The sequence below is a fragment of the Hylobates moloch genome, unplaced genomic scaffold (assembly GCF_009828535.3).
Source record: "Hylobates moloch isolate HMO894 unplaced genomic scaffold, HMol_V3 SCAFFOLD_14, whole genome shotgun sequence".
In the NCBI taxonomy this organism is placed as follows: Eukaryota; Metazoa; Chordata; class Mammalia; order Primates; family Hylobatidae; genus Hylobates; species Hylobates moloch.
Window position 1 is genome coordinate 73,841,256 of NW_026652289.1, and position 21,617 is coordinate 73,862,872.

At 50.5% G+C, this 21,617-nt stretch overlaps 1 protein-coding gene across 9 annotated transcripts in view; it reads right to left on the minus strand.

Annotated features, from left to right (window-relative positions):
* Positions 1-21,617, minus strand: part of IVD (isovaleryl-CoA dehydrogenase) — a 30,928-nt gene that overhangs the window by 1,104 nt on the left and 8,207 nt on the right. For 3 of the 9 annotated variants that reach the window (XM_032175942.2, XM_032175943.2, XM_032175946.2), the window contains exons 8-11: positions 20,683-20,776; positions 20,185-20,266; positions 19,485-19,589; positions 19,305-19,377 (exon numbers count right to left, since the gene is read on the minus strand). In XM_032175942.2, the coding sequence (XP_032031833.1) occupies positions 19,305-19,377; positions 19,485-19,589; positions 20,185-20,266; positions 20,683-20,776 (354 nt within the window). Of the gene's footprint in view, positions 1-942; positions 1,004-13,885; positions 16,904-19,304; positions 19,378-19,484; positions 20,079-20,184; positions 20,267-20,682; positions 20,777-21,617 lie in introns of those variants that run through there. The other 6 variants (XM_032175944.2, XM_032175954.2, XM_032175945.2 and 3 more) reach the window with 4 other exon arrangements.

Genomic DNA, 21,617 nt, shown 5'->3' on the forward strand with positions numbered 1-21,617 from the left:
CCTCAGACTATAGCCCTGCCCTTTCCTGTGAGCCTCTTCCCATGACACCGGGAAGCAGATTCCCTGGGGCTTTTCTTTGGAGTCTCAAGCATAGGTCGTGCCCATTCATATTTGTTTATGGATCTCTCAGACTCCTCCAGAATCCTTATCCTCAGAGTCCAAGACTGACTTCCTGGAAAGGTCTCCCGAAGCTCAGGTGAAACTGTTCTGAAGCTCAAGTCCACCTTGCTGCCTGCTGCCCTGAACTCTACGGACTCCAAGTTGTCTCCTCCTCACATATTCCTGACCATCTGCTGCTTTGCCCGTAAGTCTTTATTTATAAGATTATAAACCCCTGCAGGGCAGGCCTATGGCTTTAACATCCTCTTTATGGCTTCCTGTGTGTCTAGCACAGTCCTGGCCCCAAGGAAGGATGGCATTCTAGGTCCCTCATAACCTGGCCCCAGGACATACAGCCCTCTACCTCTCCCCTTTCACAGGCACACTTAGGGCTCCCAAACTAGTAGCCTTTGAGCAAAAGTAAGCAGGCAGACAAGTTCTATTTAACTGTCTATGGGGCTTTCAAAAAGGATTAAAATTAGGGGCCAATGCTGAAATTTTTGGAGATTGAAAATAAAAATCCAGGTTTACAGTTTCTCTTGAAAAAAATCAAAAGATTTTCTACCCTTGGCGCACGTTTTCACTTGCAACAATAGGTTGGTACTAAGTAGCAAATGCAGTCTGTATGGGGTAGGCATGCTCCAGTTTACCATACTCCCACCTTGCCCATGTGGGGCATTTACGGGACCTGAACCCTGAAGGTTTTCAGGTGTGTGATCCTTGCCCTGCATTGCGGCCACAGAGACATGGATGGGTATCGTGATGCAGGCCTTTGCAGTGTCTAGTTCCCTTGAACCTACTCAGACAGCCCTGTTGCATTCTCATGCCAATCTCTAATAGTACCTTCATTATTGCCCCAGGAGCAGATGTTTACTGAGCACACTCCAAGATCCATGGACCCAGGCTGGAGACGAAAAGGGAAATTAAACATGGTCCAGAGTTTGTGGGCTCTTCTAGGTGACTCCTGAGAACATGGCATGATACCTGGCAAATAGTAGTTGCCTAATAATGCTTGGTGAACTGAATAGTAAACAATTGGTAAATAGAAACTGAATGGATAAATACACAGAGAGAGGAGAATTATTCCAAGAAACATGACATTTCTGTGATGATCTAGGTTTGTGTTGCTTGGGACCTCAGCTTCCAGGGTCACCTCCTTTACTGTTACCAGAACACTTGTCTGCTCAGATATCAACTTGGAGTATGACTTCTCCCCTGAGGAACTCCCAACGCTGTGGACTGGAAGACCAGGGGTGCATCCACTATGTTGTTTCCTTTATTCTAGACGTACAGACCCCTGGGAAGATGAGGAAATCCAGATCTGGAATGGGCAGTGTATTGAGAGCCTCCAAAGCGGGCAGGAGGTCCAGAGGGGGCAGATGTCTTACAGAAGGCATAAACAGGCACTCAACATACGTTTCTTTATTTAACCTTCAAGAACTCTGGTAGGTAAATGTACTCTCAAATTTACAAACAAATGAGGAAACTGAGACCTGGAGAATCTAAGTAACTGCCCAAGATCACATAGGCTTGGAGTGGCTCCAAAACCTTTGCTTTTTTTTTTTGTATGGCATTTAACATATAAAATAGAGGTCTAACCCTTTATATGTCTAAAAGCTTTCTTCTTTCTACATTTCACATAGCGTAGTGGTTAAGAATGCAGACTTTCTGAGTACAGTCCTGGCTCTACAGCTTCTTAAAACATATAAAGTACTTAGAATAGCACCTGATGTAGCCACAAGTGCCCCCAGAACATTAGCAATTGTGAATCTATTTCATCATGCCCAAATCTGGCCATGCCTGAAGCCTGCCCTGCTTCCATACTGGAATCAGTCTTCCACCTCTGTTTTGTACTCCTTGTCTCCCATCTGGTGCTCTGACAATGTAGTGCCTGTGGCTGTATTCTGTCCACCCAGCAGTGGGCCCCACTCTGACTTCAGTTAGGCAGGATGGCTCCCTTTGCCGGGTTTGGAGGAGAGGCCAGCCCCTCTTCCCATGGCTTCTCCATTCCATCCTCCCAAGGCCAGGGCCCTAGCCATTTCCCTCTTCGGGAAAGATTCTCTGTGGCATCCCTAATCACATTCTTCAAGGTGAGGTAGTTCCATCTCCTACAGGCTCCCAGCCACAGCCACTGACCTCTCTAGTCTTGCAAAACCCAGAGCAGAGGAGAGAATCACCTGTGGTTCTTTTGCCATCTTCACTTAACCTCAGTGAACCCACAGCAAGAGCCAGGACCAGCCCTTTCCAGCAGACACCCTCTGCGGGGACTACAGTCTGGGCCACAAGTATGGTGTTAACCAACCACGGTGCCACCTGTGCTCTGCACCGTGCAGGCACCAAGAAGACTTGGGAGGCCATGCAGATAGCATTGCTTCTGACCTAGGAAAGCTACTCCACCTAGCAGAGGCGTGATCCTCAGAAACTGAAGAGCACATCAAAGAGTGTATGACCTAAGCAAGACTGGACCAGATGATTAGTAACTGGAAAAGTGACATCAAGACTTAGATATGATAGGCCAGGCACAGTGGCTCACACCTGTAATTCCAGCACTTTGGGAGGCCGAGGTGGGCGGATCACTTGAGGCCAGGAGTTCAAGACCAGTCTGGCCAATGTGGCAAAACCCTGTGTCTACAGGTGTGGTGACACGCATCTGTAGTTCCAGCTACTCAGGAGGCTGAGGTATAAGAATCGCTTGAACCTGGGGGGTGGAGATTGCAGTGAGCCAAGATCGAACTACTGTACTCCAACCTGGGTGATGGAGTGAGAATCTATCTCAAAAAAAGAAAAAAAAAAAAAAAGAAAAAAAAAAGACTTAGATATGAGAGGCCTGACAATTTTTCCCCTTGATTTGTGAATATTATACTATATTTAAACATCTAATAAGGGCATTTATAAAAATTACACTTACTTATATGGACAACAACTCTTCTTTGTTGAAAGGGATTATGGGAAATCAGCAATTGCCTTCTTCGTTGCTTCCCTCTGTCAGGGTGTATTCTATGATAGGTAATGTTCCTGGAGAGATTCCATGAGTTAGGCACTGTGTTAAGCTCTTTACACATACTCTTTTTTTTTTTTTTTGAGATGGCGTCTCGCTCTGTAGCCCAGGCTAGAGTGCAGTGGCGTGATCTCGGCTCACTGCAAGCTCCACCTTTCAAGTTCACGCCATTCTCCTGCCTCAGCCTCCCGAGTAGCTGGGACTACAGGCGCCCGCCACCGTGTCCAGCTAATTTTTTGTATGTTTAGTAGAGATGGGGTTTCATCATGTTAGCCAGGCTGGTCTCGATCTCCTGACCTCGCGACCCGCCTGCCTCAGCCTCCCAAAGTGCTGGGATTACAGGCGTGAGCCACTGCGCCAGGCCTACACATACTCTTAATCCCCAGCCAGTCTTATGAAATAGATAATGTTATTATTCTCATTTTACTGATGAGAAAACTGAGGCATAGAGTGGTTCCGTAACTTCCCAGGGTCACATTAATAATAGTGGAGCCGGCTGGGCGTGGTGGCTCACACCTGTAATCCCAGGTCTCAGGGAGGCAGAGGCGGGAGGATAGCTTGAGCCCAGGAGTTCGAGACCTGTCTGGGCAATATAGCGAGACCCCGTTCTCCACAAAAAGGAAGAAAAAAGAAAGACAAAAAAAGAAAAAGCGTAATAATAGTGGAGCCAGGGTTTAGATCCCAGCCTTGTCACTTTTAATGATTTCTCCATCACTTCTTCCTAAATAAGCTTCCCCAAACAATTCTCTACTCATGTTTTCCAAATGTCTGTTAGCAACTCATTCGAATTTTACATATGAAGTTGCTGTGAGCAACATTCATCTCACTGTTAGATTGGGGGCAAAATGTTGCAAGTAGATTGTCATATTTCTTTATAAAAAGATATTCCTTTGGCAAAGCCGTTATCAAAAGTACCCTTTCCCTGCCTTCTGCACTCTCTTTGACACTGAAACATCAATATGGTCTTTCAGGAACATCAGATACACTTCAGCCAGCTTCCAACTACAAGCAAACTCAGTGTTCTCGCAATGTTTCCATTGTGGGGTAAAGGCACTGGCAGTTTTAAGAGTCAAGAACCTTGGACTCATCCTTGGCACCTCCCTCTCCCTCCTGAGCCGCCACCCATAGCTAATCCATCACCACAGCCTGTCTTTTACTGGAGCCTCCAGCCTCGAATCTCCTCCCACCTCTGTGACCAACCACAGCCCAGCCTCCCGCATCCACTCTGCCCCAGTCAGAGGGCTCTCAGTCAGAGGATCTTTCCAAAATAGACTGCCTCATAGCACTCTCCTGCTTAAACCCTTCCGTGACTCCTGCTTACACTCAGGATAAAGATCCAAATCTGGAACTGACTATTGTTGCCGCCCCAGCCAGGAGGCTCTCTGATCTCATCTCTCGGGCTCAGTCACACTCCACAACCTGCAATGCTCTCTTCCTAGCAAGCCTGGCAAGCCAGTGATTCCTGGCTAAGACCTGCCTCCCCGGCTAGGCTAGGGTGAAAACCACATCTGCGTCTCCCTGGGTCCTACTGTTTCCCCGTGGCCCACACGGTACCTGCACATGATAGGTTCTCAGTAACAGCTACTCAGTGATGAATGAATGGCAGAGAAATCAAGCCTTTGCCTGCGCCCCAGCGGCTCTGCAGCCTGACTGCTCTGCCAGGTGGCCACAGTGCTAGACTTCCATATTAGCTTAGAAAACTACCTCTTGCAGCCACACTGCGTGCCAGGCTCTGCCTCCCTACCTTTAAACACACTCATCCTGACCCAGTTTGCCTGTTTTCAGGAGTGATCACCAACATTTGTACTTTTTGTGACTTGTACACATTTTTACTATAAAATTTCCTGACCTGATTCATTCAACAACTGGATAACAATTGGTTATGGGTTTGACAAGGCAGACTCATTGAAATCTGGAGGCATAAAAGTTACAGTTCTGGCTTCAGCAGTCCAGATGGCTTCCCCAAGAAGCTAGGGGCTGCGGCCCCAGAACTCTGTTCTTTTAGCTGCCACTAAAAAGATGGAAGAATTTAGTTCAAGGCGAAGCCTTGAGAATCCCCCCTGCCCACTCCTGCCCTCCCCGCTCCAAGGCCACCCTTGATGTTTTATTTAAATCTGATTTCATCTAGATAAGCTTGGTGGAGGGCGAAGGAAAGAAGTTATCCTCCCTGCAGCCTGCCCCCGCCCCCTGCTTTGCATTCATTATGCAAGTATTTATTTGGAGGGAGAGGGCCTCCACTGAGCCAAGTGCAAAGTGCTGGGGATATGGCAGCAAACCAGAGACAGGTGGGTGTGTAGGTGGGTTAGTGCTCATGCTGGGTCTTAAAGAATGGGTAACGTTAAAATTGGAGTAATTGAGATGTCTCATAGTTTTTATGTCTATCTCCCCAACTAACTCGTAAACTTTTTTGGCCCCATACTGTTACTAGTCTTTGAATCCCTGGCACCCTGGGACATAATGGTCCCTCAGCAAATGCCAGTTCTTAACTGAGCAGGGCATTGGTGGATGTGGGGGCAGGTCACTCGAATGGGCTGATCCTGGGGTGTGCCAGCTGGGGGACAGGTGCCTGAGTGAGGACGCTGGCCATGCCAGAGCATCCACTGGCAGGGGATGGAGTGGTGGGCCACAGGGGCTTGGCAGACGCTCTGAGGCACAGAGAGATGAAGTTTTCACGGGGCAGCAGGGAAATGAGTTGTATGGCTGTTCCTAGTAAGTGGGCAGGCTGGGCGGAGGGATGGGGCTTATTAGAGGAGCTTGTAGTATAAGATGGCTGAGCCCACAGGAGTGGCCATAGGGAGTTTCCAGCCTTGGGGATGAGGGGAATGCAGAATTGGGACCGGGCTGGGTCCTCATTATTGAGGGAAACGCTGTTGGGATCCACACAATGTGAGCTCTGAGGCAGCTGCAGATGTCCCAGGCAGGGCTGAGGAGCCTGCATTTCTCTGCCCGATCCTTCTTTGGGGAGGCCTCACAGTCAGTCCTACAGAGAGATTGTCTTGTTGCCCCTATTGGCAACAGGCTCCACATTCTGGGGCCCTTCCAGGGCTCTTGCCCCACCCCCCACAGCCTCTCTCCAGGCTCAGAAGTCCCGAACAGGAGGTTGCAGCCCCCTTGGAGGTGTGGGTGATCAGGTGGGAGGGCAGAAAAACTGCAGCACAAAGGTCTCTGACAGCCTGGAGGGCCAGTGAATGGGGCACCCAGGTGTGTGTGGCCGGGTTCCCAGCACTCGGGCAGCCTGGCCATGGAAGGAGAAGACTACGGAGGGCCCCCACTTGCTCCTTCACTCTGGAGACAAGCAGCCTCCCAGGGAGGGAGGGTACCAGGGGAGAGGGAGGTCCCAAAGGCCAGCCTATTTCACAACCACCTGCTTCTCCAGCCCCAAAGGACCATAGGGTATACTTTGCCCAGGGGTACCTGGGAGGGAGGGGCTGGGAAGAGGTACAAGAGGACCTAGAACTGGCTGGATCTCAATATCTAGGTAGTGATTCTGAATTGCTGCCAGCTCTGGGCCTTGGAAGCAGTCTTAGGAAGGGAGAGCAGATCTCAGCTCTCTCAAGCAGTCTCAAGCAGCAGTCATATAAAACCCACAAACAGTCCAGTCTTTTTTTTTTTGACACAGAGTCTCACTCTGTCACCCAGGCTGGAGTGCAGTGGCCTAATCTCGGCTCACTGCAACCTCCGTCTCCCAGTTTCAAGCAATTCTCCTGCCTCAGCCTCCTGAGTAGCTGGCATTACAGGCGCGTGCCACCACACCCAGCCAATTTTTGTATTTTTAGTAAAGATGGGGTTTCACCATGTTGGCCAGGCTGGTCTCAAAATCCTGACCTCAGCTGATCTGCCCGCCTCAGCCTCCCAAAGTGCTGGGATTACAGGCATGAGCCACCATGCCTGGCAGTCCAGTCTTAATTAGCAACCTTGGACTGGTCTGACTCCCACCCTTCCACTCTGGGCCACTGGTGGGCTTCTGGAAAGAAAGGAGGGGCTGGGCAGGATGCAGGCCAGTTATGAAGGACATCAAGTCTTCCTTCACTACCCTTTTCTCATTTCAGGTTCCTCTTTCCTCCTATTTTAAATCTTAAAATATCTTATAGTAAAGTTATCTTAATTTATCTTATAGTAAATTTCATTTAACTATTCTACTTCGACAAGTAAAGAGAACTACTGTATGCCCAGCCCTGGCTAGCCTGGCAGCATCAGACAGGACTCAAATATGAACTAAGGGATTTTGCTACTCTATTCCTGCAAATAGGAAGAATTTGCGGGAGAGGGCAGGTTGTCCTGAAAACACATGTCTTTGTAGAGGTTGCCTCTTGGGAACCCAGGCAGATGTGCAAGGGGACTCTCAAGGCAGGCCAGGCAGGCAGCCCCCAGCGCTGGGCTTATCTCCCACAAGCAGCTGCGTGTTCACGCTCCTTGCCTCTGCTCCTGCAACATGTCTGACAGCCTCTCTGAAAGTGTGTGCAGAGGTATGCATGTCCATGTGCATGCTCACCCATGTTTGCTCCTGGACAGGCACAAGGCACAAGCTGTGTCTGAATGGATCTGCATCTGGAGCTGTGTCTCTCTCTGCCAGCGCGAGCGTAGCCCTAATCTTCTTGCTTCCTTCCTTCCTTCTCCTGGCAGCAAGGGCAGCCCTCTGTACTTCTGCCACTGATCCACTGGCCACCTTTGAGGAGTGGAGGTACTGCCTGTGCTGAGATATTCCTGGGCCTGGAATACCTTTTTTTCTTCAAGAAAATTCCCACTTATCTATCTGGCCCTTACTCTTTCGTGTCTTCAGGGCAAAACTGGAGCATCCAGCTGCCTGGCAGGGTAAATGGAAACGTAATTGTTGCTCTCTGAGGCTGGTCTGTGTTAAATCATTATTGTCTCCCCAGCCCGTCGCCCAGTGCCTGGGTCTTAGTAGCTTGCCTATAAAGGTTTGTTCAACATGTGGTTTATGGGCCTGGCGGGGGAAGCGGTGATGCACAGATGCACACTTTTTTGCCATCTGACTTTTCTCCCTTGCTGAAAATAAGCTCATGGGGTTGGCCCTGGGGCTGGCATTCAACTTTTGCCCCAAGTCACCTCTGGCGGCATCATTCTAACAGACCCACAACTACTTTGGAAAACAGTTTTGAATTATCTACTAAGGTTGATCAGGTGCATAGCCTACATCAGATAAATTATATTCCTGGGACTATGACTTGAGGAACACTTGCACATCTGTATCAGAAGATACCCACAGGAATGGTTTTTTTTTCTTTTTTTGAGACAGTGTATCGCTCTGTCGCCCAGGCTGGAGTGCAATGGTGCGACCTCGGCTCACTGCAACCTCTGCCTCCCAGGTTCTAGCTATTCTTGTGCCTCAGCCTCTAGAGTAGCTGGGATTACAGGCATCCGCCACCACACCTGGCTAATTTTTGTATTTTTAGTAGAGACGGGGTTTCACCATGTTGGCCAGGCTTGTTTCGAACTCCTGACCTCAGGTGATCCGCCCGCCTCGGCCTCCCAAAGTGCTGGGATTACAGGTATAAACCACCGCATCTAGCCAGGAATGTTTTAGAATAGCGCCAAACTGGAAACAGCCCAAATGTCCATCGACAGTAGAATGGACAATTAAATTGTTGTATTTCCACATTATGGAATACTACACAAGAAAAAAAATTGAAGAGATTACAGTCCTGCTCTTTAACATGAATGAGGCTGGGCACCGTGGCTCACACTTGTAATCCCAGCACTTTGGGAGGCTGAAGCAGGAGGATGGCTTGAGCTCAGGAGACCAGGCTGGGCAACATAGTGAGACCCTGTCTCTGTAAACATTTAAGAAAATAAAGAAAAAAAAATAGCTGGACTGGGCCTGTAATCCCAGCCACTGAAGAGGCTGAAGTGGGAGAATCACTTGAGCCCGGGAGGTCAAGGCTGCAGTTACTCATGACTGCGCCACTACACTCCAGCCTGGGTGACAAAGTGAGGCCCTGTCTCAAAAACAATAAAAAATGTAAAAGAGCTGAGCATGGAGGCCACTTTGGGAGGCTGAGGCAGGCAGATCCCTTAAGCCCAGGAGTCTGAGACCAGCCTAGGCGACATGATGAAACCCCATCTCTACAAAAAATGCAAAAAAATTAGCTGAGCTTTATGGCAAACCCCTGTAATCCCAGTTACCTTACCTAGGAGGCCCAGGCAGGAAGATGGCTTGAGCCCAGAAGGTTGAGGCTATAGTGAGCCATGATCATGAACAGAGTGAGACCCTGTTTCAAAACAAAATGAAAAACAAACAAACAAAAAAACCAAGAAAACAAGAAAACAAAAACTATACAATGATGAGCCAAGAAGCAAGACATGGAAGAATATATACATATATATATAGTATGAGTCCAGCTATAGAAAGCTTGAAATCAGGCAACCTAAACAATATTGTTCAGGGATCTATACAAAGGCAGGAAGCCATTGAGAAACGTAAGGGGAGGATTATCACCAAATTCAGGATGGTAGCTCCCCTGGGGAGAATATGTCAAGGAGGGGCACATGGGCTTGGAATACTGTCTTCATTGACCTATGTGTTGGGTACACAGGAGTTTGTTTTGTTATTTTTCACACTGCATATGTGCATGTATGTACTCCCCCATATATACCATGCATTTCACACAAGAACACAAAGGCCGTGTGGCTCTGCTCTGCCCCTTTCCCCTTCCAGCTCCCATTCTCATCCTCAGCTAGCAGAGAAGGGTCAGGGTCTTTTAGCACAGCTTCCTTCTGTCTCTGAGTGGGTCAGAGGAGTATGGGGGTGAGGGCCTCCCTTCTGTGGCTGGGCTCTGGCCACTCCAGGGTGGGAAGGCCTGGAGAAAACAGGGCCAGGCAAAGCCGGCTGGCTCTGCTGTTTCTGCCAATGCTGGGATTAGGCCAGGGCTCTGGCCCACCTGTCATTTCACTCATTCAGCATGAACATAGCCACTGAGCACTTACTGTGAGCCCCGGGTGCTACTGGGAGAGTTCAGATAAGTGAGAGAGGGTCTTTGACCTCAAAGATCTTACAGTATGCTCAGAGAGGACCATATACACAAATAACAGTATACCAGCAAAATGTGAGCTAAGTGTCATGTGACTACTCATCTACTCTTTCGATAAACATTTGTTGTGCACCTATTAAATGCCAGGAACTGTGCTGGATGGTGATCATGTAAAGACAGTCAAATCACAGTCCTAGCTCTCAGATTCATAGCCTGCCTAATGCTGGGGAAACTGGAATAAACAACTGTGTGGCAAGCCCATCAGTGCAGATATGCCCAAGCAGAAGGAGGAAGGGAACTCGTCCAGGATGGATGAGATGGAGACAGAGGAGTGAGGGAAGGTTGGAGAAGAGAGGTCTTCCTGAAGGAGGCAGGCCCTGGCCTGAGGCTTTAGAGATGGGGAAGCAAGAGAAAGGTTGAAGGGCTGGAAGGACTTCCAGAGCTGCCCCAGACCAAAGGCACAGGGTTGAGAAACACGGCAGTGAGGACTCCTTGCAACAAGAACATGAACATTCAGCAGGGAAGGAGGGAAACAGCAGAAGGGGAAGGCCCAGGGGGGTTAGAGTCATATTTGCCTTGCCAAGCCTTAGATCTTTTTTTTTTTTTTGAGACGGAGTCTTGCTCTGTCACCCAGGCTGGAGTGCAGTGGCGCGATCTTGGCTCACTGCAAGCTCCGCCTCCCGGGTTCACGCCATTCTCCTGCCTCAGCCTCTCCTAGTAGCTGGGATTACAGGCGCCCGCCACCTCGCCCGGCTAATTTTTTGTATTTTTAGTAGAGACGGGGTTTCACCGTGGTCTCGATCTCCTGACCTCGTGATCCGCCCGCCTCGGCCTCCCAAAGTGCTGGGATTACAAGCGTGAGCCACCGCGCCCGGCCAGCCTTAGATCTTATAGGTGCTGGGAGCCACTGAAGAATTTGCGGGGAGCTTGATAGTTCACTGGTTCAGTGTAGAGGAAGGGTTGAGGGGCATGGCCTGGAAGAAGGGAGGCAAGTTGGCAGGATGTTAAGATCCAAGAAGTATTTAAGAGATACCAGGCTAGCCTCTGAGAGTGGGTGGGTGGTGGGTGAGGGAGAGAGGCCGAATTCTGGAATGGCCCCCTGCAAGAGTAACCAAGTGGTGCACACAGGGAGAGGAGAGCTCCCACTCTGCACTAGCGTGGCTGTAGGCTCTGGGTACCAAGTGTGGGCAGGGGTTGGGGACAGCCAGGAATGTGAATGGGGCTCTGCACCACCTGATTTCAGGGCTCCCAAACACTGGCCCGTGGACAGGGCTGGCCCGAGGAAGTGAAAAAAGTATGGGCATAAGTTCTCATAAATCAAATGTATGCACTTTAAAGAACTATCCTTGGGCTGGGCGTGGTGGCTCATGCCTGGAATCCCAGCACTTTGGGAGGCTGAGGCGGGCAGATCATGAAGTCAAGAGTTTGAGACCAGCCTGGCCAATATGGTGAAACCCTGTCTCTACTAAAAATACAAAAATTAGCTGGGCATGGTGTTGTGCACCTGTAGTCCCAGCTACTCGGGAGGCTGAGGCAGAAGAATCGCTAGAACCCAGGAGGCGGAGGTTGCAGTCAGCTGAGATTGTGCCACTGTACTCCAGCATGGGCGACAGAGTGCAAGATTCCGTCTTAAAAACAAAAACAAAAACTATCCTTAAAAGTGCTTACAATTAAATCAATAAGTAAGCATGTCACTTAGAGGAATGAAGTGAATTATCAAAAGAAGCCCCTTAAAGATTCAAAAGTGGTTTTGTCCCGGGAGTGGGAATGGGGATAGGAGGGACAGGGGACTTTTATTTTTTTAAATAAGCTTTTAAAAACTGTAGTATTTTTTAAAACCATGAACATAAAGCATATGCAAAAATTTAAGGGCTGGGCACACTGGCTCAATGCCTATAATCCCAACACTTTGGGAAGTGGAGGTGGGAGGATCACTTGAGCCCAGGAGTTGAGCCCAGCCTGGACAACATGGTGAGAGCCCGGCTCTACAAAAAATACAAAAATTAGTCTGGCATGGTGGTGCACACCTCTAGTCCCAGCTACTGGGGAGTTGGGGGGGTGGCAAGGGGGAGGGCTGAGGCCAGAGGATCTCTTGAGCCAGGGAGGTCGAAGCTGCAGTAAGCTGAGATCACGCCACTGCACTGGGTGACAGAGTGAGATCCTGTCTCAAAAATAAATAAATAAATAAAAAATCCTGGCCTAGCTGGGCGCGGTGGCTCATGCCTGTAATCTCAGCATTTTGGGAGGCTAAGGCCAGTGGATCAATTGAGGCCAGGGCTTTGAGACCAGCCTGGCCAACGTGATGAAACCCCGTCTCTACTAAAAATACAAAAATTAGCCAGGCATGGTGGCACATGCCTCTAATCCCAGCTATTCGGGAGGCTAAGGCACGAGAATCGCTTGAACCCAAGATGCGGAGGTTGCAGTGAGCCGGGATCGCGCCACTGCACTCCAGCCTGGGTGACAAAGGGAGACTCCATCTTAAAAAAAAGAAAAAAAGGCCGGCCGGGCGCGGTGGCTCACGCCCGTAATCCCAGCACTTTGGGAGGCCGAGGTGGGCAGATCATGAGGTGGGCAGATCATGAGGTCGGCAGATCGAGACCAACCTGGCTAACACAGTGAAACCCCGTCTCTACTAAAAATACAAAAAATTAGCCGGGCATGGTGGTGGGCGCCTGTAGTCCCAGCTACTCGGGAGGCTGAGGCAGGAGAATGGCGTGAACCCGGGAGGCGGAGCTTGCAGTGAGCCGAGATCCCGCCACTGCACTCCAGCTTGGGCGACAGAGCGAGACTCCGTCTCAAAAAAAAAAAAAAAAAAGCCTTGTATGAAATGATGGTAATAGAGGATAGGCTTCCCCCAACCCCTCTTCCCTTTAATGTCCTTATTGGCTAAAACAAAACGTCGTTGAGTCCTGAAATCCCAAACTGGGGGCCTTGAACCCCAGGCAAAGGCCAGATAGGCTGGCTCCGCACGTTTGCAACCCCGCGGGCAGCCGGCAGGGGTCAGGCGAGCTCCATGTGACACCCGAGCTGCGTCTGGCGAGCCAGTGCTGCGCTCCAAGAAGCGCGCTGCCTCGAGGGAGAGGGTCAGAGGAAGGACTCTGGACCTGCCCCCTAGGCTGGGGGTCGCGACAGATAACCACCTGGGTCTTAGGTCCCAGCTCCCACCCGGCAGGCAGGGGACTGGGCACCTCTTTCCAGACCGCGCACTGCGTTTATACCAGGTCTGGTCCCATCCCGCCGAGGGCAACTCACCTTACCGGTCTTCTGAAAGGGGGCCCTGCGCGAAACCTTGCCTCCTGCACTCGGTTGTGCAACGATCAGGGAGCTCAGACTTGAGAGGGTTACATGGGCAAGGGATTGTTATCACTAGATTATATGGATTTAGAATTAGGACTTAGGCTCCTGGGGAAGCCTGCTCTAGGACCCAGATGGTGGTTGTAGATTGCCTTGTCTAGAATCACCCTTGGGGATGTGAATAGATAGGTCTGGGGCAGGATCCAGGAACCTGCATTTATTCCAGGTTGCCAAATTCTGATAAGGGGTGTGCTCAGACCACGCTTAAAAAACATCCCAGGGTTCTGTTGCCCTCCCACAGGGCAGGCAGCATCAACAGCAGCGAGCTGCCCTGATAGTGTGACCTGCCTAAAATTGGAGTGGAATAAGAGCCAGCCGCAGGAAGGAGCAGTGCTGGCAGCTGGTGCTGCAGATTTGCCCAATGCATGTAGGCAACCAAACACGCCCACAAGAACCAAAGTAGACGTGCCCCTTGTTCTTCCATTTACCACTCAGGCTGCATGGTTCATTTTGTTTTTTTGCTTTTAATTTTAAAACATTTATTTTGCTTCACATACAGAATCAGGAAAGAAATCACCTCCCCAAGTCGACAGGGCTTAGACAGACTGGATGAAGCACCCCATTTTGCCACATTGTCTCCAGGCTGGTCGCTCCAGCCACACATTAAGCCAGCAAGATGGCCCTTTTAATCACATTCATCTCCAACACAGCAGGGAGCAAGACAAGGAAGTGAAAGGCACTGCCTATGAGGCCAAGATCTTGCCCTCAGGATGGGACTGAACTGGGGTTGGTGAGGAGCTAACCCCACCTGTCTCAAGCCTCAGGCTAGGAACAGCACTTGGCTGCAGGCCAGGACCAAAAGCCAGGATAGGCGCTGCTGGGCTGAGAGCCAAGAAAACCAGTTCCCTCTTTTCGGAACTCAGAAGGGGTGGAACAACACAGACCCATTCCCTTCTCAGATCACACTCTATCCAGACTGTTGTACAGTGGGGCCCAAAGCTGGAATTCTCAGAACACCTCCATTTTTGCCACTAGCAGATCTGGATTCTAGTTTGTTTTGACCTTGAGAAAGTCAAAGTGCGTTGATCTTTTTAAAAACATAGGGGCGGTTTTCAGAAATCTATAAGCTTCTTTCTGGCTGTAAGAACTTAGCACTCTGGGCTCCCTGCTTCCTTTAAAACTCACCGGGAGATCTGGGAAAGGGAGGCTGAGACCTCTATCCTAAGGGCTGATTTTACCTTCCTGTCCCTCATGAAAGAACGGGCTGGAGGACAGGAATAGGACCTGGACCAGCCACTCTCCAAGGACACAAGCTGGATCCAGACAGGAAGCAGTGGCAAGTAGATTGCTTCTCCCCAAAATCACTGGTTTAGAAGCAGATGGGTTTGTTTCACAATATATTTAATACAAAATGGCAGCAGCCACTGTGCAGTTATAACAAAATTAGCCATAGGGTATCTGGAGAAATGTACACAGGCAGCCTCAGCTGGAGTCAGGCGAGCCAACTCCGGCCTGCTTGGGTAGGGCCTGTGCCTGCTACCCAGTCAGCTGTGGGTGGTCACATGGCCAGGACTGGAAGGTGCCTGTGGCAGGGCGGTGCACAAGGGCTCAGAGGTGCTGTACAGGAGGAGCCAGTCTTCCAGTAGCACACAAAAGCATGCCGTCCTCTGCTCTGCCCCACCGCGGACTCTTAGCAGCATGTGTGTTCATTTTATTACTATTTTTTGAGACAGAGTCTCACTCTGTTGCCCAGACTGGAGTGCAATGGCGCAATCTCAGCTCCTGCCACCTCTGCCTCCTGCGTTCAAGCGATTCTCCTGCCTCAGTCTCCTGAGTAACTGGGATTACAGGCGTGCGCCACCAGGCCCGGCTAATTTTTGTATTTTTAGTAGAGACGAGGTTTCACCATGTTGGTCGTCAGGCTGGTCTTGAACTCCTGACCTTGTGATCTGCTCGCCTCGGCCTCCCAAAGTGCTGGGATTACAGACATGAGCCACCACTCCCGGCCTATTATTTTTTGAGACAGAGTCTTGCTCTGTCGCGCAAGTTGGAGTGCAGTGGTGTGATCTTGGCTCACTGCAAACTCCGCCTCCCGGGTTCAAGCAATTCTCTGCCTCAGCCTCCTGAGTAGCTGGGATTACAGACGTGCACCACCACCCCTGGCTAATTTTTGTATTTTTAGTAGAGATGGGGTTTCACCATGTTGGCCAGGCTGGTCTGGAACTCCTGAGTGCAAGTGATCCACCTGCCTTGGCCTCCCAAAGTGCTGGGATTACAGACATGTGCCATGGCACCCAGCCATCATTTATTTTTATTTTTAGAGACAGGGTCTCAGTCTGTTGCTCAGGCTGGAGTACAGTGGTATCATCATAGCTCACTACAGCCTTGAACTCCTGGGCTCAAGTGATTTTCCTGCCTGGGCCTCCCAAAGTGCTGGCATTACAGGCACACACCACCCTGCCTGGCCAAGCAAGCGTATGTGTTCATAAGCTGCTAGAAGCTGATACCTCTAGAAACTGGAAGAAACAAGGGCCAGGTTTTTTGTTTTGTTTTGTTTTGTTTTTTGAAGAGTTTCGCTCTTGTCGCCCAGGCTGGAGTGCAATGGCACAATCTCGGCTCACTGCAACCTCCGCCTCCTGGGTTCAAGTGATTCTCCTGCCTCAGCCTCCTGAAGTGGCTGGGATTACAGGCTCCCACCACCATGCCCAACTAAATTTTTTCTATTTTTAGTTGAGACGAGGTTTCCACATGTTGGCCAGGCTGGTCTTGAACTCCTGACCACAGGTGATCCACCCACCTTGGCCTCCTGAAGTGCTGGGATTACAAGCGTGAGCCACCACGCCTGGCTAGGCTAGGTTTATTATTTTTTTCCCCCAGAAAAGAGACTGCAAGTTGAATTTGCTTTATCCAAAATGCTTGGAACCAGAGTGTTTCAGATTTCAGGATTAGGGATACTTAACCTGTACCAAGTTCCAATTCATGGAGAGGGGCCATGATTCTGCTGTGCTTGAGCAGAGAGATCTCCCTGCCAGAGGCTCACCCAAAAGAAAGAGGTGGGTACCTGCATGCCCCCAGGTGCCTACCCTGGAAGGTGGGCTCAGAAGTTAGAGAGCAAGGGCACAGAGTCACCAAAACCTGTCCCAACAATCCCCAGACAATATGCTTCCTGCTGAGTCCATTTTAAGTCACAGAACACTAGTCGTGGCACAGGCCCTGCTGTGAGGCCCATGATGCTTGGGAGTTGTTGTGGAGAACTTAACCTCATCCAGAGGCCAGAGGGCTGACAAGAGCAGCTGGGCAGGAGGGCCTGCTGTGGGCAGGGTGGGAGAGCTGCCACATCTCTACTTCCCAAGAAAGGCCACTAGGTGCAGAAAAGGGTCTCAGGACTAGTGAAAGTCTGCATTGAAGGCTCTGCCGATGACCAGCCGCCTCACCTCGCTGGTCCCAGCCCCTATCTCATACAGCTTGGCATCTCGAAGAAAGCGGCCCATGGGAAAGTCATTGATGTAGCCATTGCCACCTGCAACCAGGGTTTGGGCAGAGAAGAAAGGAAGTGATTGACAGTGGGCAAAACAAAGAAAGCAAACAGAATGCCAAGTATATAGAAACAGGCCACAGGAGGAGAGGGTGATTAAAGAAAAGCAGCAAAAGGTAGCAAGAGGGAGGGGTGTGGGGAATACACTAGTCCTTCCTTATCCTTGGGGAATACATTCCAAGACCCCAGTGGATGCCTGAAACCGTAGATAGTACCAAACCCCATATATATGTTGTTTTTTTCCCTATACATACATACTTATGAGAAAGTTTATGAGTTAGGCACAGTAAGAGATCAACAATAATAACAAATACTAAAATAGAACTATTATGACATGCCAGCATCACTACTCTTGCAATTTGGGGCCACTGAGTAAAATAATAAGAGTTACTTGAACACAGGCACTCTGATACCAGGACAGCTGATTGGATACCCTAGGCGACTACTAACGGGCAGGTAGCCCACATAGCACAGATAGGCTGCACAAAGGGACGATTCATGTACCAAACATGACAGAGCAGCATGGCACAATACTTCATCAAGCTATTCAGGATGGCGTGCATTTTAAACTTATGAACTGTTTATTTCTAGAAATTTCCATTTAGCTTTTTTTTTTTTTTTTTGAGAAGGAGTCATGCTCTGTCACCTAGGCTGGAGTGCAGTGGCACGATCTTGGCTCTCTGCAACCTCCGCCTCCAAGGTTCAAGTGATTCTCCTGCCTCAGCCTCCTGAGTAGCTGGCATTACAGGCGCGCACCACCGCACCTGGCTAATTTTTGTATTTTTAGTAGAGATGGGGTTTCACCATGTTGGTCAGGCTGGTCTCGAACTCCTGACCTCAGGTGATCCACCTGCCTCGGCCTCCCAAAGTGCTGGGGTTACAGGTGTGAGCCACCGCGCCTGGCCTTTTTTTTTTTTTTTCCCGAGACGGAGTTTTACTCTTGTCACTCAGGCTGGAATGCAATGGTGCGATCTCTGGTCACTGCAACCTCTGCCTCCTGGGTTCAAGCGATTCTCCAGCCTCAGCCTTCCAAATAGCTGGGATTACAGGCTCCCGCCACCACATTCGGCTAATTTTTTTTTTTTTTTTTTGTATTTTTAGTAGAGAGGGGGTTTCACCATGTTGGCCAGGCTGGTCTCGAACTCCTGATTTCAGGTGATTCACCGGCCTCAGCCTCCTCAACAGCTGGAATTACAGGTGTGAGCCACTGTGCCCAGCCACACATTTTTTTTTTTTTTTTTTTTTTGAGATGGAATCTCGCTCTGTCACCCAGGCTGGAGTGCAAGGGTATGATCTCAGCTCACTGCAACCTCTGCCTCCCGAGTTCCAGCAATTCTCCTGCCTCAGCCTCCCAAGTAGCTGGGATTACAGGCATGCATCACCACGCCTGGTTAATTTTTATATTTTTAGGAGAGATGGGGTTTCACCATGTTGGCCAGGATGGTCTCAAACTCCTGACCTCAGGTGATCCGCCCGTCTCAGCCTCCCAAAGTGCTGGGATTATTGGTGTGAGCCACTGTACCCAGACCCATTTAGTATAGTTGGACCTTGGTTGACCACACTAACTGAAACTGTGGAAAGCAAAGCCGAGGAGAAGAGGGGACTACTGTACCTTCTTGGGGGTAGGGTGGGCAAGAGGTTGCGGCTGAAAGGCCACCCAGAATGCTAAGGTTACCAAAGAAAGAGGGGTGCCACTGACAGGCATGGCAAATGGGGATGAGAGGACGCCCACATAGCAGCTCAAGGATTCAAACCTCAGCTGCTCAGCTCGAGTCTGTGCTCTTAACCACCGCACAGCATGGAAACAAGGCTGGTCTACCTCTGAGACATCTCCCTTTCCCATTTCCTAGAGTCTATGAGGCAGGGAGGATGAGAGGGGGGTGTTGCCAAAGGCAGCAGCAACTCCTGGCATCTAGCAGTTTTCTCATTTGCTTTCCATTTCCTCCTTGTAACTGCGACAGAAAGAGTCTGAAGGTCCCAGCTCAGCTGGGCCTAGCATAAGCACATAGTGAGGAGTGGAGAGGAAACTGCTTTCTTTTTTTTTTTTTTTTTGAGATAGCCTCTTGCTCTGTCACCTAGGCTGGAGTGCAATGGTGCAATCTTGGTTCACTGCAACCTCTGCCTCCCGGGTTCAAGCGATTCTCCTGCCTCAGCCTCCCAAGTAGCTGGGATTACAGGCGTGCACCATCACGCCCAGCATGGGGTTTCACCATGCTGGCCAGGCTGGTCTTGAACTCCTGACTTCAGGTGATCCGCCCACCTCGGCCTCCCAAAGTGCTGGGATTATAGGTATGAGTCACCACACTCGCCCCGCAACAGCTTTCTGAAGTAGCCACAGGCCCCAGGAGTGAGGGAGCCCTAGGAGTGGGAAGTGGGGATCACTCACCAAAACATTGAATGCCATCCAGGGCTACCTGTGTGGCACACTCAGCTGAGTAAAGAATCACACCTGCACAGTCCTACGGGAGGAAGCTCGGGTCAGCAGGGCCCTGTGAGGCACACAGACAGCAAGTCCCAGCAGCTGGCCCACTGCCACCGCCTCTCCCCGACTGAGGCTGGCCCTCACCTTAGCAGTGCAGTGGCCCTCATCGCAGGCCTTGGCGACATTGTAGACATACTGCCGACACGCCATGAGGCGGGTGTACATGTCAGCCATCTTCCCCTGCATCAACTGGGCACAAAGGGATGTCACAGGTCAACATGCTGGAACACTCTCCCAGTTACCAAAAGCAGGTCAGCAACAGCAACAAGACAGCCAAGGATGAGGAAGCAGGGGCGTGGAGAGGAGATGGGATTTACCCAGGATGATGGAGATGGAGGCAGGTGTGGGAGTTAGGGCCCGAGTGTGGCTGTTCCACAGCCCGCATTACACCCTGAAGTAGCCATCACTGCCTCCGAAAGGCATGGCTCCCAAGGCACCATTTACTCCAACGCTTATTACCTTCCGGCAGCTTCTTCGGACCAGAAGGTCTAACTACAAATACCAACCTCTTTCCCTTCTGCCCCCACAACCTGCACGCTTTGCTCTCCAACCTTACAATGCCTAGTTCATCCACCTCACACAGGAATCGAGGTGGCAATGTGATGAACTTCCTGATGACTTCCAGAGCCAGGCTGCATGCTGAGGAAGACTGCATTCCAAGCAGTCAAGTTCAATTTGCTAGAGGAGACAGTAAACATCCACGGTGCCCACCTCACTTCCTCTCTTTTCAAAGAAAACTTTAGCCCAGTCGAAGTGTGCATGTCAGCAAAAGCACTTGGCTCACCTGGAAGTGGCCGATCTTCTGGCCAAAGGCTTCCCTCACGTGCAGGTAGGGAATGGTGTGGTCCAGGACCGCTTGCATGAGCCTGTCAGAAAGGAGAAAGGCCCCGTGGGCACCTCCTCATCCCACCACCGGGTGTGGTGGCAAAATGCTAGCGTGCGAAGGCCAGAATCCCAGGGAGGAGAAAAGCAACCTCCGAAAGTCTTGCCACAGTTATGGCACTGATTGACCAGAGGTGCAGGGGCGTGACAGCCCAGGTGTCGTTTCACAGCCGAGTAAGCCACCCTGCTCCTCAGGCCTTTTGTCTGTTACTTAATGATATTTCCCCGCTGTGGGAAGAAATCCAACATGGGAGGAGGAGGTTCCTTTTGTCTCCCAGGAGAGTGCAGGGCCAGGAGGCAGCTCCCTTTGGCCCCGCAAGGGGAAGGCTGCTGCTGCTCATGGTGGGTCACCTGCCAAAGAGGCCGACAGAGCCCAGCTTCCCCCAAGCCTCACACTTACCCGAGAGGCCCCCCAGCCAGCACCAGCCGCTCCAGGTCCAGCCCAGTCATCAGCACGTAGACACCCTTATTCTCATGGCCCAGGATGTTGGCAGCTGCCAGGGTAAGTGCTGGTCAGAGGGAGAGAGCTGTCCACAGCCTCCTCACTTTTATCAAAGGTACTAGATTTGGAAACATGGCTCTCAAGTAAGGCACTAAAATATGTCACTTGACCTTTATTCAACTAAGGTTCCAGGTGAAAGAAAAGGATCAAGTGAACCCCTTCCAGTCAGAAGTGGAGCCGCCAGGACTCCCACCCCATCCACGAGGCCAACCACAAAGCCCAGGGTTGTTAGATCTTTCCCTTCCCTCTCTGGACTCCCTTGGATGGGAAAGAAGAAAAGTTAATTGGTCTGGAAGTCACCCAATCCCTCCCTGACTCTTTCTACGCAGGCACCTATAAAGAAACCAGAGAATTACTCTTTCCCCCAGGTGGAGTCAGCTCTGGTCCAATGTCACCTCCCTGCAGGGTAGTCCATGAAAGCTTCTTTGTCCAGGAGACAGGCCATTCAGAGCTAGTGACAGAAGCTGCTGAGCACCTCTCCACCCAGTAAAGCCAGGAGACTGGATGGCCTTGGGAGGTGTGGGCAGGAAAACGAGTTGACACTACTGACCTACCTTTAATGCTAGCTGAATTTTTTTCCTGTCAACAAAGAAGGAGCTGCACAGCTCCCCCTCCCTGGATGCTCCCAGTAATTAAAGCACACTTTTTTGGGCTGTCGGTGATAGGCATGGTATATGGCTGAGGCAGACAGCAAATCTAACTGTTGATCAAATCCATGCCCCTGGCCGTGCACGGTGGCTCAGGCCTATAATCCTGGCACTTTGGGAGGCTGAGACGGGTGGAGCACCTGAGGTCAGGAGTTCGAGAGCAGCCTGGCCAACATGGTGAAACCC